Source organism: Pristis pectinata, chromosome 25 (assembly GCF_009764475.1).
Source record: "Pristis pectinata isolate sPriPec2 chromosome 25, sPriPec2.1.pri, whole genome shotgun sequence".
Taxonomy (NCBI): domain Eukaryota; kingdom Metazoa; phylum Chordata; class Chondrichthyes; order Rhinopristiformes; family Pristidae; genus Pristis; species Pristis pectinata.
Genome location: NC_067429.1, coordinates 16,630,252 through 16,643,856, shown reverse-complemented (window position 1 = coordinate 16,643,856; position 13,605 = coordinate 16,630,252). Strand labels below are relative to the sequence as shown.

General features: G+C 41.7%; 1 protein-coding gene across 2 annotated transcripts in view; it reads right to left on the bottom strand.

The window, feature by feature from the left end:
• Positions 1-10,558, bottom strand: part of nags (N-acetylglutamate synthase) — a 31,624-nt gene extending 21,066 nt beyond the window's left edge. The window contains exons 1-3 of one of the 2 annotated variants that reach the window (XM_052038883.1): positions 9,697-10,558; positions 2,449-2,723; positions 1,588-1,801 (exon numbers count right to left, since the gene is read on the bottom strand). In XM_052038883.1, the coding sequence (XP_051894843.1) occupies positions 1,588-1,801; positions 2,449-2,723; positions 9,697-10,029 (822 nt within the window). In that variant the 5' untranslated portion in view covers positions 10,030-10,558. The remainder of the gene's footprint in view (positions 1-1,587; positions 1,802-2,448; positions 2,724-9,696) is intronic. The other variant, XM_052038884.1, reaches the window with a different exon arrangement.
• Between the last annotated feature and the right edge of the window lie 3,047 nt (positions 10,559-13,605).

Here is a 13,605-nt window from a genome sequence, read left to right as displayed (position 1 = left end):
GTTAGGGAATAAGTTGGGTAGTTAGGATTAGAACTAATTGCTCACTTGGAAGGTAAACACAGACGTGGTTTGTCTCTGTGTTGCAACTTCTATGTATTATCTGCCTGTTTACTGACCTTAAATTTTTGTATGGAGTAACTGATCTAAGCTAATGGAGAGGGCTTCTTTACTTTATAAGTGGTTATGTGGGTGACTGGGTTCTACAACCACTGTAAAGCCAATGCAGAAAGTCACCCAAATAGATGGTTGCAAAATACACTAGAGAAAAAGTGGCATTCCCCAAGAAGTAACAGTTTGAATGACATGACTCACTGGCTGCTAGACTGTGAGAGTTTAATGTGTTTATCAGATTCCTATTCTAGTTTAAAATAAATGTGGTCATTCTTCTACCAAAATTATGGAAAAAGTAAATTCAAAGCATTGAACACTCATATTTTAACATCTCAAATTTCTTCATTTCATGCCTACGATGTTAATTTGAAGGCGTACTCCACCCACGCTTTCCTTCTGCATTAACAAAATCAGAGCCATATCAGGGGTAGAAATCCAGAGATGTTTCTTTCACAATTCAGTAAAGAAGAATCATTTGGAATTTCTGTTCTTCATGTCAGAATTAATGTTAAAATGATTCCGATTACAAGCAAATACCAAATTAGCATAGTCCTGGATTATTATCTGAAACTTCTTGCAAGGTTTAACAACAGAATTCCAATTGAAAACCAGATCCTAGAATTGAAAGGACCTCCTTCTGATCGGCTCTGTAATTGGTATTCCTGATGAAAAACAGTGAAACAGCATTTCCTCTATTTCAGTCATTTATGATCTTCTAATACAAACATGGAAGCTAGAAAGGGTTTAAGGAACAAGAAAAAGGCCATGCATCCATGATCCAAAAAGGTGAACTGTTTCTGTTGATTTCTGGTACATACCTGAACCAGAAGCTTACCAAACGCTTTGAAGAGCAGCTTCTGGTATTTAAATTCTGAGTCAATAAATCCTCTTTAGTTTCATTCTCCAAATCATGTGACTTGTAGTCTATCTATCAGAAAACTTACTCTAACCACCCATTATTTTCACGTTTTCTGTGTGTTCTTTCCTTCTTACCTGCAATGTTGTCTTCTCCTTAGTAAGATCTCCCAATATTGGGTTTGAGGTGGGGGATGGAGGAGGAAACTTTGTTAGCGTGTCATTCAAGGTCGGAAAATATCGTCTTTGCAGAACTTTTCTAACTGACTTTGGGAAAAACATTATTACAGCCAAGAAGACCGAAAGGGCTGAAGAGGATTTCTGCTCATTAGTGGGTGACATATGACTGATAGCAACAGAGTGTAAAGGGTTCAAGCTGATGTCAGATGAACTGACCAGATTGGGAAATGAGAGGAGGTCAAAGGTGGAAGAGATACCATGTCTAATCAAGTCCATATCTTCTTCTCAATTGTTTAAAAAAAAAGTTATTGACAGCTCTCCTGAGGACCAAAAGATATTTACAGACTCCACTAGGTGATACATCAACTTAGTCAACTGTCTATAAAGAAATATTCTGAATGTTACACGTTTATGGATTGTGCTAAGAAAAACTTTACTCACCTTTTGATTACTATCCTGAATACCTCCTGAGTTGTTCAGAAACATCACTTTCAAAGGCTGCATTATCTTCGCTATATGTGCTGTGACACCCAAGGAATTTAAAAGCACCAGTTGTCCATCAGAGGTCTCTCCCATGGAGCAGATGATAGGAATGTGCCCTGATTCCAAACTCCAGTTTAATAACTCTTCTTCAAATGACACTACGCTCCCAAAACTGGGGAAAAGAAATCACAGTCAATCTGTGGTGTCATTGGTGTATAATATGGCAATTAAACCAAAGAAACTTCTCTGATTTCTTATTTAATAAGACCACGATGGCATATTTAGACTGTGAGGGGGAAAAATAATCACATATAAGATGAATTGCATGACATTTTTGAACATACAATTCTCTGCTTGAATTATTTCCTTGCAGAGACAAAAGGAATCCTAATGAAAATGCAGGTTTGACACTTTGGAGCTCAGTTGTAACAGCTCAGTGCTTACCGCTGCTAACAGGCCACCAACAATCATTGAGAGGCACTGTGGAAATATATCGCGCATTGTTGTGTAGAAGGGCAACAATTCTTTCCCTACTGTGGTTGGTGGCAGGGCTGGGTATGATGGGGAAAAGGACCACTCTTTGGTCCCTCTCCTTTTCTAATACGACTAATGTAGATCAGTAGAAATTGCATATATCTTGTGGCTTATCACTTGTCGATCTTGCTAAGGTCTTCACAGTGAGTCAAGACCATGACCAATTTAGTGACATTCTATATTTGGTTTGACATCAAAATTGTTTCTTCTTTGTTGCATAACACTGGTTTTCCTACACAAATCACTGATATTTTAGAATTTTGCTCTTTCATAAAGCAGCTGTACCTATTGGGAGATGAAGGCTTCTCTGCTTGTAGCAAGGCCCCACCATTAAAAAAGGGCATGGTGACAGCTGAATTCCTGTGTAGTGCATCAGTAAGGGTCCTGCAATTCCGGAGTAATAAGGATTTAATTTCCGCAAATGAATTCAAAGTTTCTTCACCATACTGACAAGATAATCCGATTACAACAACAGGTTTCATGTTCATACGCTGAAGGAATGCCAGGCCAAATGCCAGACTGGACACCATCCCTTTCGAGCAAAAGATCTCTTCATCCACCTAATGGATATAAAGATAGGGTTAGTTAATATGACAGATCAGTTCTTGGGTAGTGACTGGAGCTGTTCTATTTTCAGAATGTTAGCTCATTGCATATTTAGCTTCCTCTTTACACAGGCTGTTGGCGAGTTTTTTTTTAAAACCATAAGTAATATGAATCCGGGGTCAGATCCAGAGTCGTTACGTAAACTAATCATGGCTTCAAAATTCCATTTGGCTTTATAACTGTTTGCCGTACCTGCATGCTAACTTTTATCTTTTGTGTGCAAGGGCATTTCATTCCCTTTCAATGCAAACATCTAATGATTTATCATCTTCTAAACAAAATCTATTCTCCCTTCTTTCTACCAAATGAATAATCTAATTTCCTGACATTACCTTCCATCTGCCACCCAGCTGCCACTTAACTGAGTCTCTTCCCTTGCAGACTCTGTCTATCTCAGAGCTTACTTTTTCACCCAGCTTGGTACTATCAGCAAACTTGAATACATTATGTTCTGTCCCTTTTGTTAACTTGATAATACAGACTGTAAGTATAAAGCATCTCCACAGATCTTTATGCCATCCCTCCAATAATAGCCTCCCACTGTTTTTGGCATTTTAACTAATTCTCTGTCCATGCTAATATTATCGGCAATTTAGTGCATCGTTATCTGTGTAACAATCATTAATGTGTCTTATCAAATTTCTTTAGAGAATCCAGATATCCACTGTCTCCTTGTCTGCTCTGCAAGTTTCACCCTTGAAAGGTCTGGATTGGACAAACCATGTTATCATTGTCTTTGACTATTTTCCAGGTGTACTGTTATCATGTCCTTAGTAATGGGTTCCAGCATTTCCCACAACTGGTCAGTCGTTTCCTATTTTCTCTCCTCCTCCGAGGCACCATTGTAATCTTGGAAAAGCAGTAACTAATTTCCCAAAAACAGCAATGAGATAACGACCATATAATTTTGTTTTTTTTACTGAAATGTCAGTTAAGGAACAAATATTAACCAGTACATCAGGAATACTCCCTTGCTCTTCTTCAAAATAGCCATGGGATCTTTTATGGCCAACTGAAAAAGACAAGGCCTTGATTTAATATCTCAACCAAAGGATGGTGCTTCTGACAATGCAGCATGACCTCACTATTGCATTAGACCTTTTGCTCAATTCCCTGGTGTGGCAATTGAATCCATAATCTCTGACTCAGAGGCACAAGTGCCATGGTTTGAGGCACAGCTGACACTCTGGTGCATTACTGAGCAACAATGTGGTGTTAACCTTTTTTCTGCTTGCTCATTCTTCTTTTAATTAATAGAAGCAGAATTGGAGATTGTATCACAAATACATTCCATTATAATTTATACCAAGTCCACGGCGCTTAATGCAGATCAAACTAAAACTTGAGGTTAACCTTCAAGCAAGTAGGTAAAACAATATAAGAAAAATTCAGATTGGGAAAAGGCCAAAGTAGTAACTCATCAGATGTACTACTATCCCTTACGTCAGCATTTCTGTTAAAGCATAAATTTATCAATGCAACAAACTGAGACTCATTTCTGGAATTGAAATTTCAAGCAAAATACTACTTTTGATTGGATATATCTGTGTTTTATTAATCTACAAATAAATATTTAAGATAGGCAACTGTTTTGCTTCATCTCCTCTAGGACATAAACTGCAAGCATACTGAAAAGTCTGTCACTTTTGACTGTGAATATGTAGTGTATCCATAAAATGACTCTTCTGGCCCGCAAATGTACTTCTGAAATGTACGATTGGCTCATTGTTTTCTGTTCATGCGTAGGATATGTGGCCAGAAATTCTTTTCCAGGAATGAATTTCAAGGCAGTGGTCTGTCTATTGTCATGATTGTCACTGCCCTGGTTTTCTGTAGATTAAGTTTATGATGGTATTATTACAACACAAGAGCACATTCAGCTCATCACATCCATTCTGGCTCTCAGCAGAGCAAGTTCCTCAGTCCCAATCCTCTTTTCTCTGTATGTTGGCTCTTTATTCCCCCTCACATGCCTGTCAACATTCCTTAAAATCTCTTTCCAGATATTTGGTAGCTTACTCTGTAGTCAGCATCAGAAAATAGGTAATTATGGCTAACATGGACAACAGTGCTGGTCATCGACATGTTGGTTGCCTTTGCTTAACATCTGCATGGAGTTCACATTTTAAATTGGTTTTCAGTGTTGTGCAGTTCGGTTTTCTATACCTCCACTGTGATCAACCATTTAAATCCTTTGAACATGGTTTATACAAAATAATAATTTGCAATTTGATCTTGCTGAACTGTTATGCAAAATGTATTCACAAATGCAATACTCATTCCACTTTTCCTTCTAAAAGAAGTGTCAGATTGGATTCAACATTTTCTTGTAGTGAAGAGTTTGGAGTTTTCTGTCTCATTTCATTATCAGATTTGTGGGCAGCACAGTGCAGTTAGTGCAGCTGTCTCACAGCTCCCGGGTCCCAGGTTCAATCCTGACCTTGGATGCTGTCTGTGTGGAGTTTGTATGTTCTCCCTGTGACCACATGGGCTTCCTCTGAGTGCTCTAGTTTCCTCTCATCCCAAAATCGTACTGGTAGGTTAACTGGCCACTGTAAATTATACATTAGTGCAGGTAAACAGCAAAATCAAAGGGGAGTTGACGGGCATGTGAAAGAGAATAAGGTGCAGACATACAGAGAACTTGTTCTGCTAGGACCCAGAATATTCTGGGAGCCAGAACTTGTTCTGCTGGGAGCTGAATGTCCTTCTCTGTTGTAATAAGTGCTACAAATCCATGAGCTATTTCAGCATACGACAATAAACTGGTTTAAAATTACCAGGCCCTTCTGCAGGATAAGATTCAACATGAATTCTAAAGACTTCTTGCTGAACATTCAGGCATGCAATATTCTGCAAAACTGCAAGTTAGTACTCAAAGTTTGCTTAGTATCTACTTTCTGAATCCTTGCTCGAAATTCTAACTGTAGATGTCAACATATTCCTTTATTGCCATATTGCTGGTTCAGTGTCTTCACATGATTGTATCATGGGGATGTCCTCATCTAACAATGAATCAACAAAACAAAATGAGCAGATGTTACTGGGAAGTGCTTGCAGTTACACATGGAAATATCAATATTTATCAGCCTATGTTTAGCAGTCTTGCCAAGATGCAGAAGTTCCCAATTTACTGGCCAAGCTCTGTCAACCATTTCCTGACAGCACTCCATTGCTGAACTCTCCAATGATTTATGCTGGGAGATCTGCTCTCTGATCCCACATGCTGAACCCTGTAGAGTACCCGAGAGTCCATTCATCTGAATGGTAATTACAGAGTTACAGGATGTTTCATTTTATTTAGTGTTTTAAGAGACATTGAACAGTTCTTTGACAGCAGGCAAAGCTGAGGCAGGACTTTGCTAGCTGTCAAAGGAATCCGGTGGACAGGACTTACTCTAGTCGGCACATATCCCTCTATTATGTTAAACGCGCTCCTGTTGGTTCTCTCGATCTCATTCTCTGACTCTGTGGAATGTCTATATAAGCATGTTGAGTGAAGTACAATGGTGTGACTATTGGCAGTGGGTTTGTGTCACTAAGGACCAAGCTATTAACTTGGACTGTGATTATGGGGAAGGATAAAAAGACTCAAAAATTCAGAGTTATGGAAAAAACAAATTCTAGAGAAGCTCTAAAAGAGCAAACACCTTTGATTTTGGGATGATGTTAAGTCATATTTATATCTCATTGTTAAGACATTAAGTTAACCTTCCTCACACTTCAATTGTCTGAACTATTCTACAGAATGTGTATTATCTTATGCATATCAAACTTACTGCAAATTGTCCTACTGCATATCAGTTGATTTTGAAGGCTTCCTTTCCTCAGTTGCTATTTGATACGTAAATTGCATGATACATTATGTGACAGGTAGTATTTAGAACAACAGGAATAAATCTATTAGTTACTGCTCCCATTGCAGAACCTCAACTGAAATGAATTAAGCAAATTAATGACTGCGAAGAAACTCCAAAATTATGCATCAAAGCACATTCTAGAGTGGGCTGCAAAATTGATCTTGAGATGATAATAAGTAGTTGGTCAGACTTCCCTATGTGCTGGAAAGGGCTAGGACACACATCATAAGACGACCCTGGCGGGAGGAGGTGACACTAGTCCCCTCCATGCATTTGAATCCACACAATGTTGGAAGAAATGTGATGTCCTTATGGGTTATGTGTGAATGATCTGCACAGCATTGCAGAGTGAAAATAACTTTTATGTGGAGGTCTGAGTTCTTTAAGTGAGGAGTCAGATATCAGCAAATACAAAGACCTTGTAACAAGCTACTTGATTAAGTGGAGCGGGAATTAATTAATTCATGTGTTATAATTGGTGCAGTTGGATGAAAGGGGTTTTAATGCATCACCTGGGCCCCTTGCCAACTCTTGGAGATAATAATTGAAGGGGGGAAGAGGGTCACTTCCACTGGGGATTATGATTTGCGGCATCCTCAGGGGAATTATTTCTCTATCAAGTAGTCCCTTGTAGCCCGTGCTGACACTTCCCTCCCCCACTTAGCTGAGAAATGAGGCTCTGTATACTCTTGTCCCTGCTGCTCTTCAGGCTCTGCCTCATAGCCCTTAAACCCCTGGTCTTCTTGTTGCTCTTCCTCTATCAGTGGCTGCTGTCTTCAGTTTGGAAGATTGTCACATGTTAAATGCTGCACCATGAAGCCACTGCAAAGACATGATGTGGACTGCAAGGTGCTCTGAACTGATGCAAGCAATGCAGTCTCCTTTTCAGGAGATCAGTGGTGGTGACCACCACTATCCTTTCCCCTAGGATCCATCTGGGTAAGCAGTGATGGCTGCTGAAAATGCCCAGCAGTGCAGTTTCCGTCAAGTTGAAGGAGTCATGTGTTCTTCCTACAAACATGGCATCCACTATGAGGAAATTTTCCTCATGATTCACAACAAGCACAACAGGGGTGTGGAAACCTTTCTCTGTTGATGAAAAGGTCTGTGCAGTTAATGTTGTGAGAAGCCAGCCATCATGGCAAATCCCAGTGCACGAGGTGCCACCTAGTCTTCACTGGAATTAAAGTACATGAAATAATTTCTTCATGATTACAATACCCGGATGACCTCTCTGATGAGGTGAGCAGCAAATTGGGGAAAAAAAAGTCAAATGGTGAGGAAACTGAGATTCAATGTGACCTTGACCACCATGGTGAGGGCATCAGACCCTGCTGGTCCTCCTGTAGAATGTGACATATCTCAGGGATGACAGCCTTGGCAAACCTGAACCAGTAAGTATATTGTTCATCAGAGAGTCGAGGTCGGATAAGGTGTCTCTGAAGACTTTGGCTAAGTTTATCCATTGATAGGTATGTCATTGCCTCCTGCTGAAGTCCCTGACTCACTCTGAGTGGATAGCCATGGCCACAACCATCCTTCAGCAGAATAGAACCACTAACAACAGTAGAGTCACTACTGAGACAGCCATGGAATTAGAAGGTTGGCTGCCATATGCTGGAGAACAACTTTGCTGTTGGCTGTAGCACACTTTGTAGACTGAAGAAGTTGTATGAGCAGTCTGTAGTTAGTTCCAGCATTGACCAGTCAGGAGTCTAAGTGTCCCCAGTGTTCTTTTAAAGCATGAGGAACTATCATGATGTGTTCCTACATATAATACTGTTTCACAATGGTCATAGTTTGGAGCTTTCAGTTCCAATGTACATCAGTACAGACAGAAATGGGCATTACACAAATAAGAGATACAAGAAAGTCAGGCATGCTAACGTGGAACACACACAGAAGTGCCCAGTCCAGTTTTGCAATTTTCACATTTGCAAGTGAAGACGTTTTCTGCCATAATCTACTCCACTTAAAATATACACTATTCATGTCTGTATTACTATCAGGTTAGATTGTAAAAGCCAGCAGTACGGGGCATCTTTACACCAAAGGTTGTGATTGACCACAGCAGGTTGATTCTGTCCCAGAAATATCACTGTCAACCCATTTAACTAATTCCTCTAACAACCAAGGTGGAATTCGACTCGCAAACGTGAAATTCGTATCTCGGCGTGGCAAGATTTGGGCGGTTTCAGAAGTCTCCTCGTCTGACTCTTTTCACTGAATGCCATGGATCCCAGCCTGTCTGTACAGCAGCGCGCCGAACTGTGATTCTACCAATAATCCGCCAAATCTCACTTCTTACCTTCTTCCTCCGCCTATCCCCAGCCACAGGCTCCCCTCTCTATCAACCCCTCACCAGCATCGCCCACCCCGCGTCTATCACTTGTAGGTCCCCATTGCACGGCGGAAGAGACGGGAGAATACCCAAGTCTGGCCGCTTTCTAAAATATGATGCAAAACATGGAATCGCTGTGGACATCTGCCCCCTCGACTCATCCCTTTACCTAGTCCTACTCAAAGCTGACTCTGTTGCGCGTTAATTCAGGACACTAAAAATAAATTGGAACAAGTGCAACTAAATAATACTTGCCTAATATTAAAAAAATATTTGAAGGCGAAATGGAAGCAATGCAGTAATTATTTCGGCCGCATGGTCATGTTTACAAGTAATTTTGGGCTAGCTGTTTGCAAACCAGATGTCCTTATCTGCAAATGGTGAAGAAAGAATTTCACAACGTTCTCGGGACACAAGAGACTGCAGATGCTGGAATCACAATTTTCTACTTGCATTTTGTAATTGAAGGCAAAACTTGAAAGTAACAAGTATCTGTGATCATTGCACCGTGTCCAGGGGAATCCGGGGACACAGGCGATTCTGCAGCTGCTGGGAATCTGGAGAAACACACACAAACTACTAGAGGAACTCAGCAAGTCAGGCAGCATCTATGTTCATTTCCCCTCCATGGATGCTGCCGGACCTAATGAGTTGCTCCAGCATTTTGCGTGCGTTGTTCCAGGGAAACCCGGGACTCTGCTGTTCCATCAGAGTTACTGCACTTACTTCAACCACCGCGAAGAGTTTGTTGCTGGTGCCTGCGTTCTGAAACTGAGTGAGCCAGTACCGGGCTTCCCTGGGATCGGCGCCGATCTCATTGAGGAACATTCTCACGTCCTTGTAGACCAGGGAGCGGGCGGTCTGGTGGTGACTGACCAGCGGCACGGTGCGATCCACCTCTTGCATGGGAGCCCCTCGCAACTTGCTGTGCCGGCCGACTTTCACTGCGCTCAGCTGGCGGAGCCCTGGCCCGCAGGAGGAGACTCGTTTGGAAGAGAGGAAGCGGCCGGCTCTAGCCACCGCACGGGTGCCGACTGACGCCGAAGTGGCTGTAGCCATGAGTTGAGTTGACCTGACCTGATCAATGCCGAGCCCGGGTTCCACAGCTCCGACTCTCAAACCGAATGGGTCCCAATAAGAGCGCCCTTGGAAACTGCTGAGCTGTCAATCACCGCATGTTCAGCAGCAGCAATCACCTGGCGTCAGGGGGTTGGACACCCGACGCCACCTACCCAAACCCCAGGCTGTTTCCTTACTCGCTAGAGTCACACGCTATCAGTGCACCACATTACTGCTGCAGGGAAAAGCCTGGCCAGTTGCATAAGCTTTGAAACAAAAGACCCGCCTTCCATTGGAAAGAGCAACAAAACGATCTGCTGCCGGAACTCAGCGGGTCAAATTGTTTACTGCTCCAGATTCCGGCATTTGCAGTCTTTTTTTTAAAATGAAGACTTTATTCGTAATAGAAAAGGTACAAAGGAAGAAAGAGTGCAAAAACACTTTTACATCCATGGGCGTTACATTCAGTAGTGTAAACTTAAAAAACACAACAGCACCATTGCCATTCACGTGGCTCCCTGAGGTGATAGCAGTCTATTGTGTTGCCATTGGAAAGACAAATTAGTATTGTGCCTTTCAAAATGTAAAGTACTTCAGAAACGTAGAGGGATTGGTATGGGTTTATTATTGTCACATGTACTGAGATACAGTGAAAAGCTTTTGTCTGCATGCCAGAAACTTGTTGATGCTAATCCACGCTGAATCAAAAAATACGATGAAAGTCAATTGTTTTGGGTATAACATCAAAAGAAATGACTCGAGAGAAAAGTAAGGCATCGACAGAAATCAGTTCCTGGGACAAGGTGAACTGGGATTGTTGACCGTTCGAGTCTCTCCCAGTGCCGGCCAGGAACTAAAGTTTAATCCAACAAACAATCTGCTTGAGGAACACAGCAGGCGGAGCAGCACCACCACAGATGCTGCTCGACCCACTGGGTTCCTCCAATAGATTGTTTGTTGCTCCACATTCCGGCGTCTACAGTCTTTTGTGTCTCCGATAAAGTCTAATCGGCAGAGGTCCACTGCTACCAACCTGCAAGTAAACCATAGGAGTGTGGGGGTAGGTCAGATGGAAGTAAGGGGTCACATGGTGACAAATCCAGGAAAATCAGTCATCGTCTTAATAAGCAGAATTTATCTCGATTTTTCTAAGGTTGCTGTAATTTTTCTGAGATTATTAAAAATTGCTCCACATGCAGAGATTGCTTATTTGGCCCTTTTTTTTGAAGTTAGTGTCAGTTTGCAGTTTGCAGTTTGCCCAGCGCTGCCAAGTCTAACCAACCCTTGCGGGATCATGTTACTTAAGTTCCACCCACTGGTCCGATGCTGTGTCATCATGGCACACGTTGCATAAATTGGGAAGGGGGGGTCGTGTTCAGAGCCCTTGCAACATTGGGAAACTATCTGAGGGTGCAGATACCTTGGCTTGCTTTCAATGGCAGTGCAGCTTATTATTCTTACGGATTTTGGCAACAATGCCCAAAATCTGTCTAAGCAGAGTTGGCAATTTCAATGAACAAAAGGATGCTGGGAAAAAAAATGCTGGAAATACTCAAGGGGCAACTACATAGGGAGTAAAAAGATAACTTTTCATTAATATCCACAGGTCTAAGGGATACTTGGAGTAGGTAATAATCGGACAAACGAGGCACAGTAGTGTAGCGGTTAGTGTAATGCTTTACAGCGCCAGCGACCCGGGTTCAAATCCAGCCACTGTCTGTAAGGAGGTTGTACGTTCTCCCCGTGTCTGTGTGGGTTACCTCCAGGTGCTCTGGTTTCCTCCCACATTCCAAAGACGTACAGGTTAGGAAGTTGTGGGCATGCTATGTGGGGCCGGAAACGTGGTGACACTTGCGGGCTGCCCCCAGAACACTCTACGCAAGAAGATGTATTTCACTGTGTGTTTTGATGTACATGTGACTAATAAAGATATCTTATCTTATTTAACAGTCATTCACATTTAGTAAATGCTTTCTTCACATTTATAGTTTTAATGAAAAGCATGCTTGGAATAGTGTATTTTGTTTTATTCCCAGGTTCATACATTGTTTGCACCCAAAAGGATGCTATCCTTTCTCTATTACAAGCTATGGGTCAGTGGTTTCACTCTTGTCTCCTGATGCAAAAGTTGGGGATTCTGAAGAGCTGCACTGATGCTTCAGTCCACACTGCTTTAGGTAGAGGTGCTGTCTTTTGGATAAGACATTAAACATGGGTCCCATTTGCCCATTCAATCAGATGTAAGAGATTGTTTTTCCTGGTGTTGCCAATATTTTTCTAAACCACCTTAAATATCATCATTATCTCCATGCTGTTTGTGAGATCTTCCTGTTTGCTGTCCCTAGGCAACAACTATGAGTAGACTTCAAAATATTTACTTAGTTATGAAGTCCTCTGGGGTGCCTTAATTGATGAAAGATGCTGTATCAAAGGTGAAAATCTTCTAGTGAGGATTCTCAGTCCAGTTTTTACCCATTTAGAGAGAAGTCTCAAATCCACAGTGATATTCCTCCATGCTATATACAAAAGGAATTCAAAATGCAAGACAAATCTAATCTGACTAATTACTGTCTAATCGGTCTATCCTCAATTATAAGCAAAGTGATGGAAGTTGTCATCAACAGCGTTGTCCACTGGCACTTACTCTGCAAAGTCCTATTTGGGTTTTGCCAGAACTACTCAGCTCCAGATCGCATTGCAGCCTTGATCCAAACATGGTCCAAAGAGCTGAATCCCAAAGGTAACATGAGAATGACTGCCCTTTAAGGGAACCTTTGACTGAATGTGGCATCAAGGAGTCCTGGTAAAACTGAACTAAATAGGGTAAAATACTCTAACAGTTGGAGTCATACCCCACAAAAAGAAGTTGGATGTAGTTATTGGAAGTCAATCCAATCCAATCCCTGGATTGTCCCCAGACAACACTGCAGAAGTCCCTCAGGGCAGTATCTTGGATCCATCCATCCTCAGTTGCTTCATCAATGAACTTCCTTTGACCATTAGGTCAGAAGTGGGAGTATTGACCGATGATTGCACAATGTTGAATTTTATTTGCTCCTCTGCAAATGAAGCAGTTTATGCTTACACGTAGCAACATTCAGGCAAGGGCTGATAAGTGACAAGTAATATTTGTGCCGGAAATATGACAATGACCTTTTCTAATAAGAGTCTAACCATCTGCCCTTGTCAATAAAACCCTTGGTCATCACCAAATCACCCATCACCCACATTTTGGGGATTACTATTGACCAGAAATTCAGCTAGATCACCACAAAGAATATTGTAGCTCCAAGAGGAGGTCAGAGCTTGAGTATCCCGTGGTGAGTGACTTATTCCTGACGCACCAAATCCTTTCCACCATCTAGAAGGCATAAGTTTGGAGTATGATGGAATAGTCCCCACTTGCCAGGATGAGTACGGCTCTAATGACACTTAAGAAACCCGATACCATCCAAGTGAAAGCAGACTATTTGATCAGTTCCCCATCTACCCCCCTAAATATTTGTTCCCTTCACCATCAGTGCATTGTGACTGTGTACCATTGTGAGTGTGCACCATCTACAATGTGCAATATTG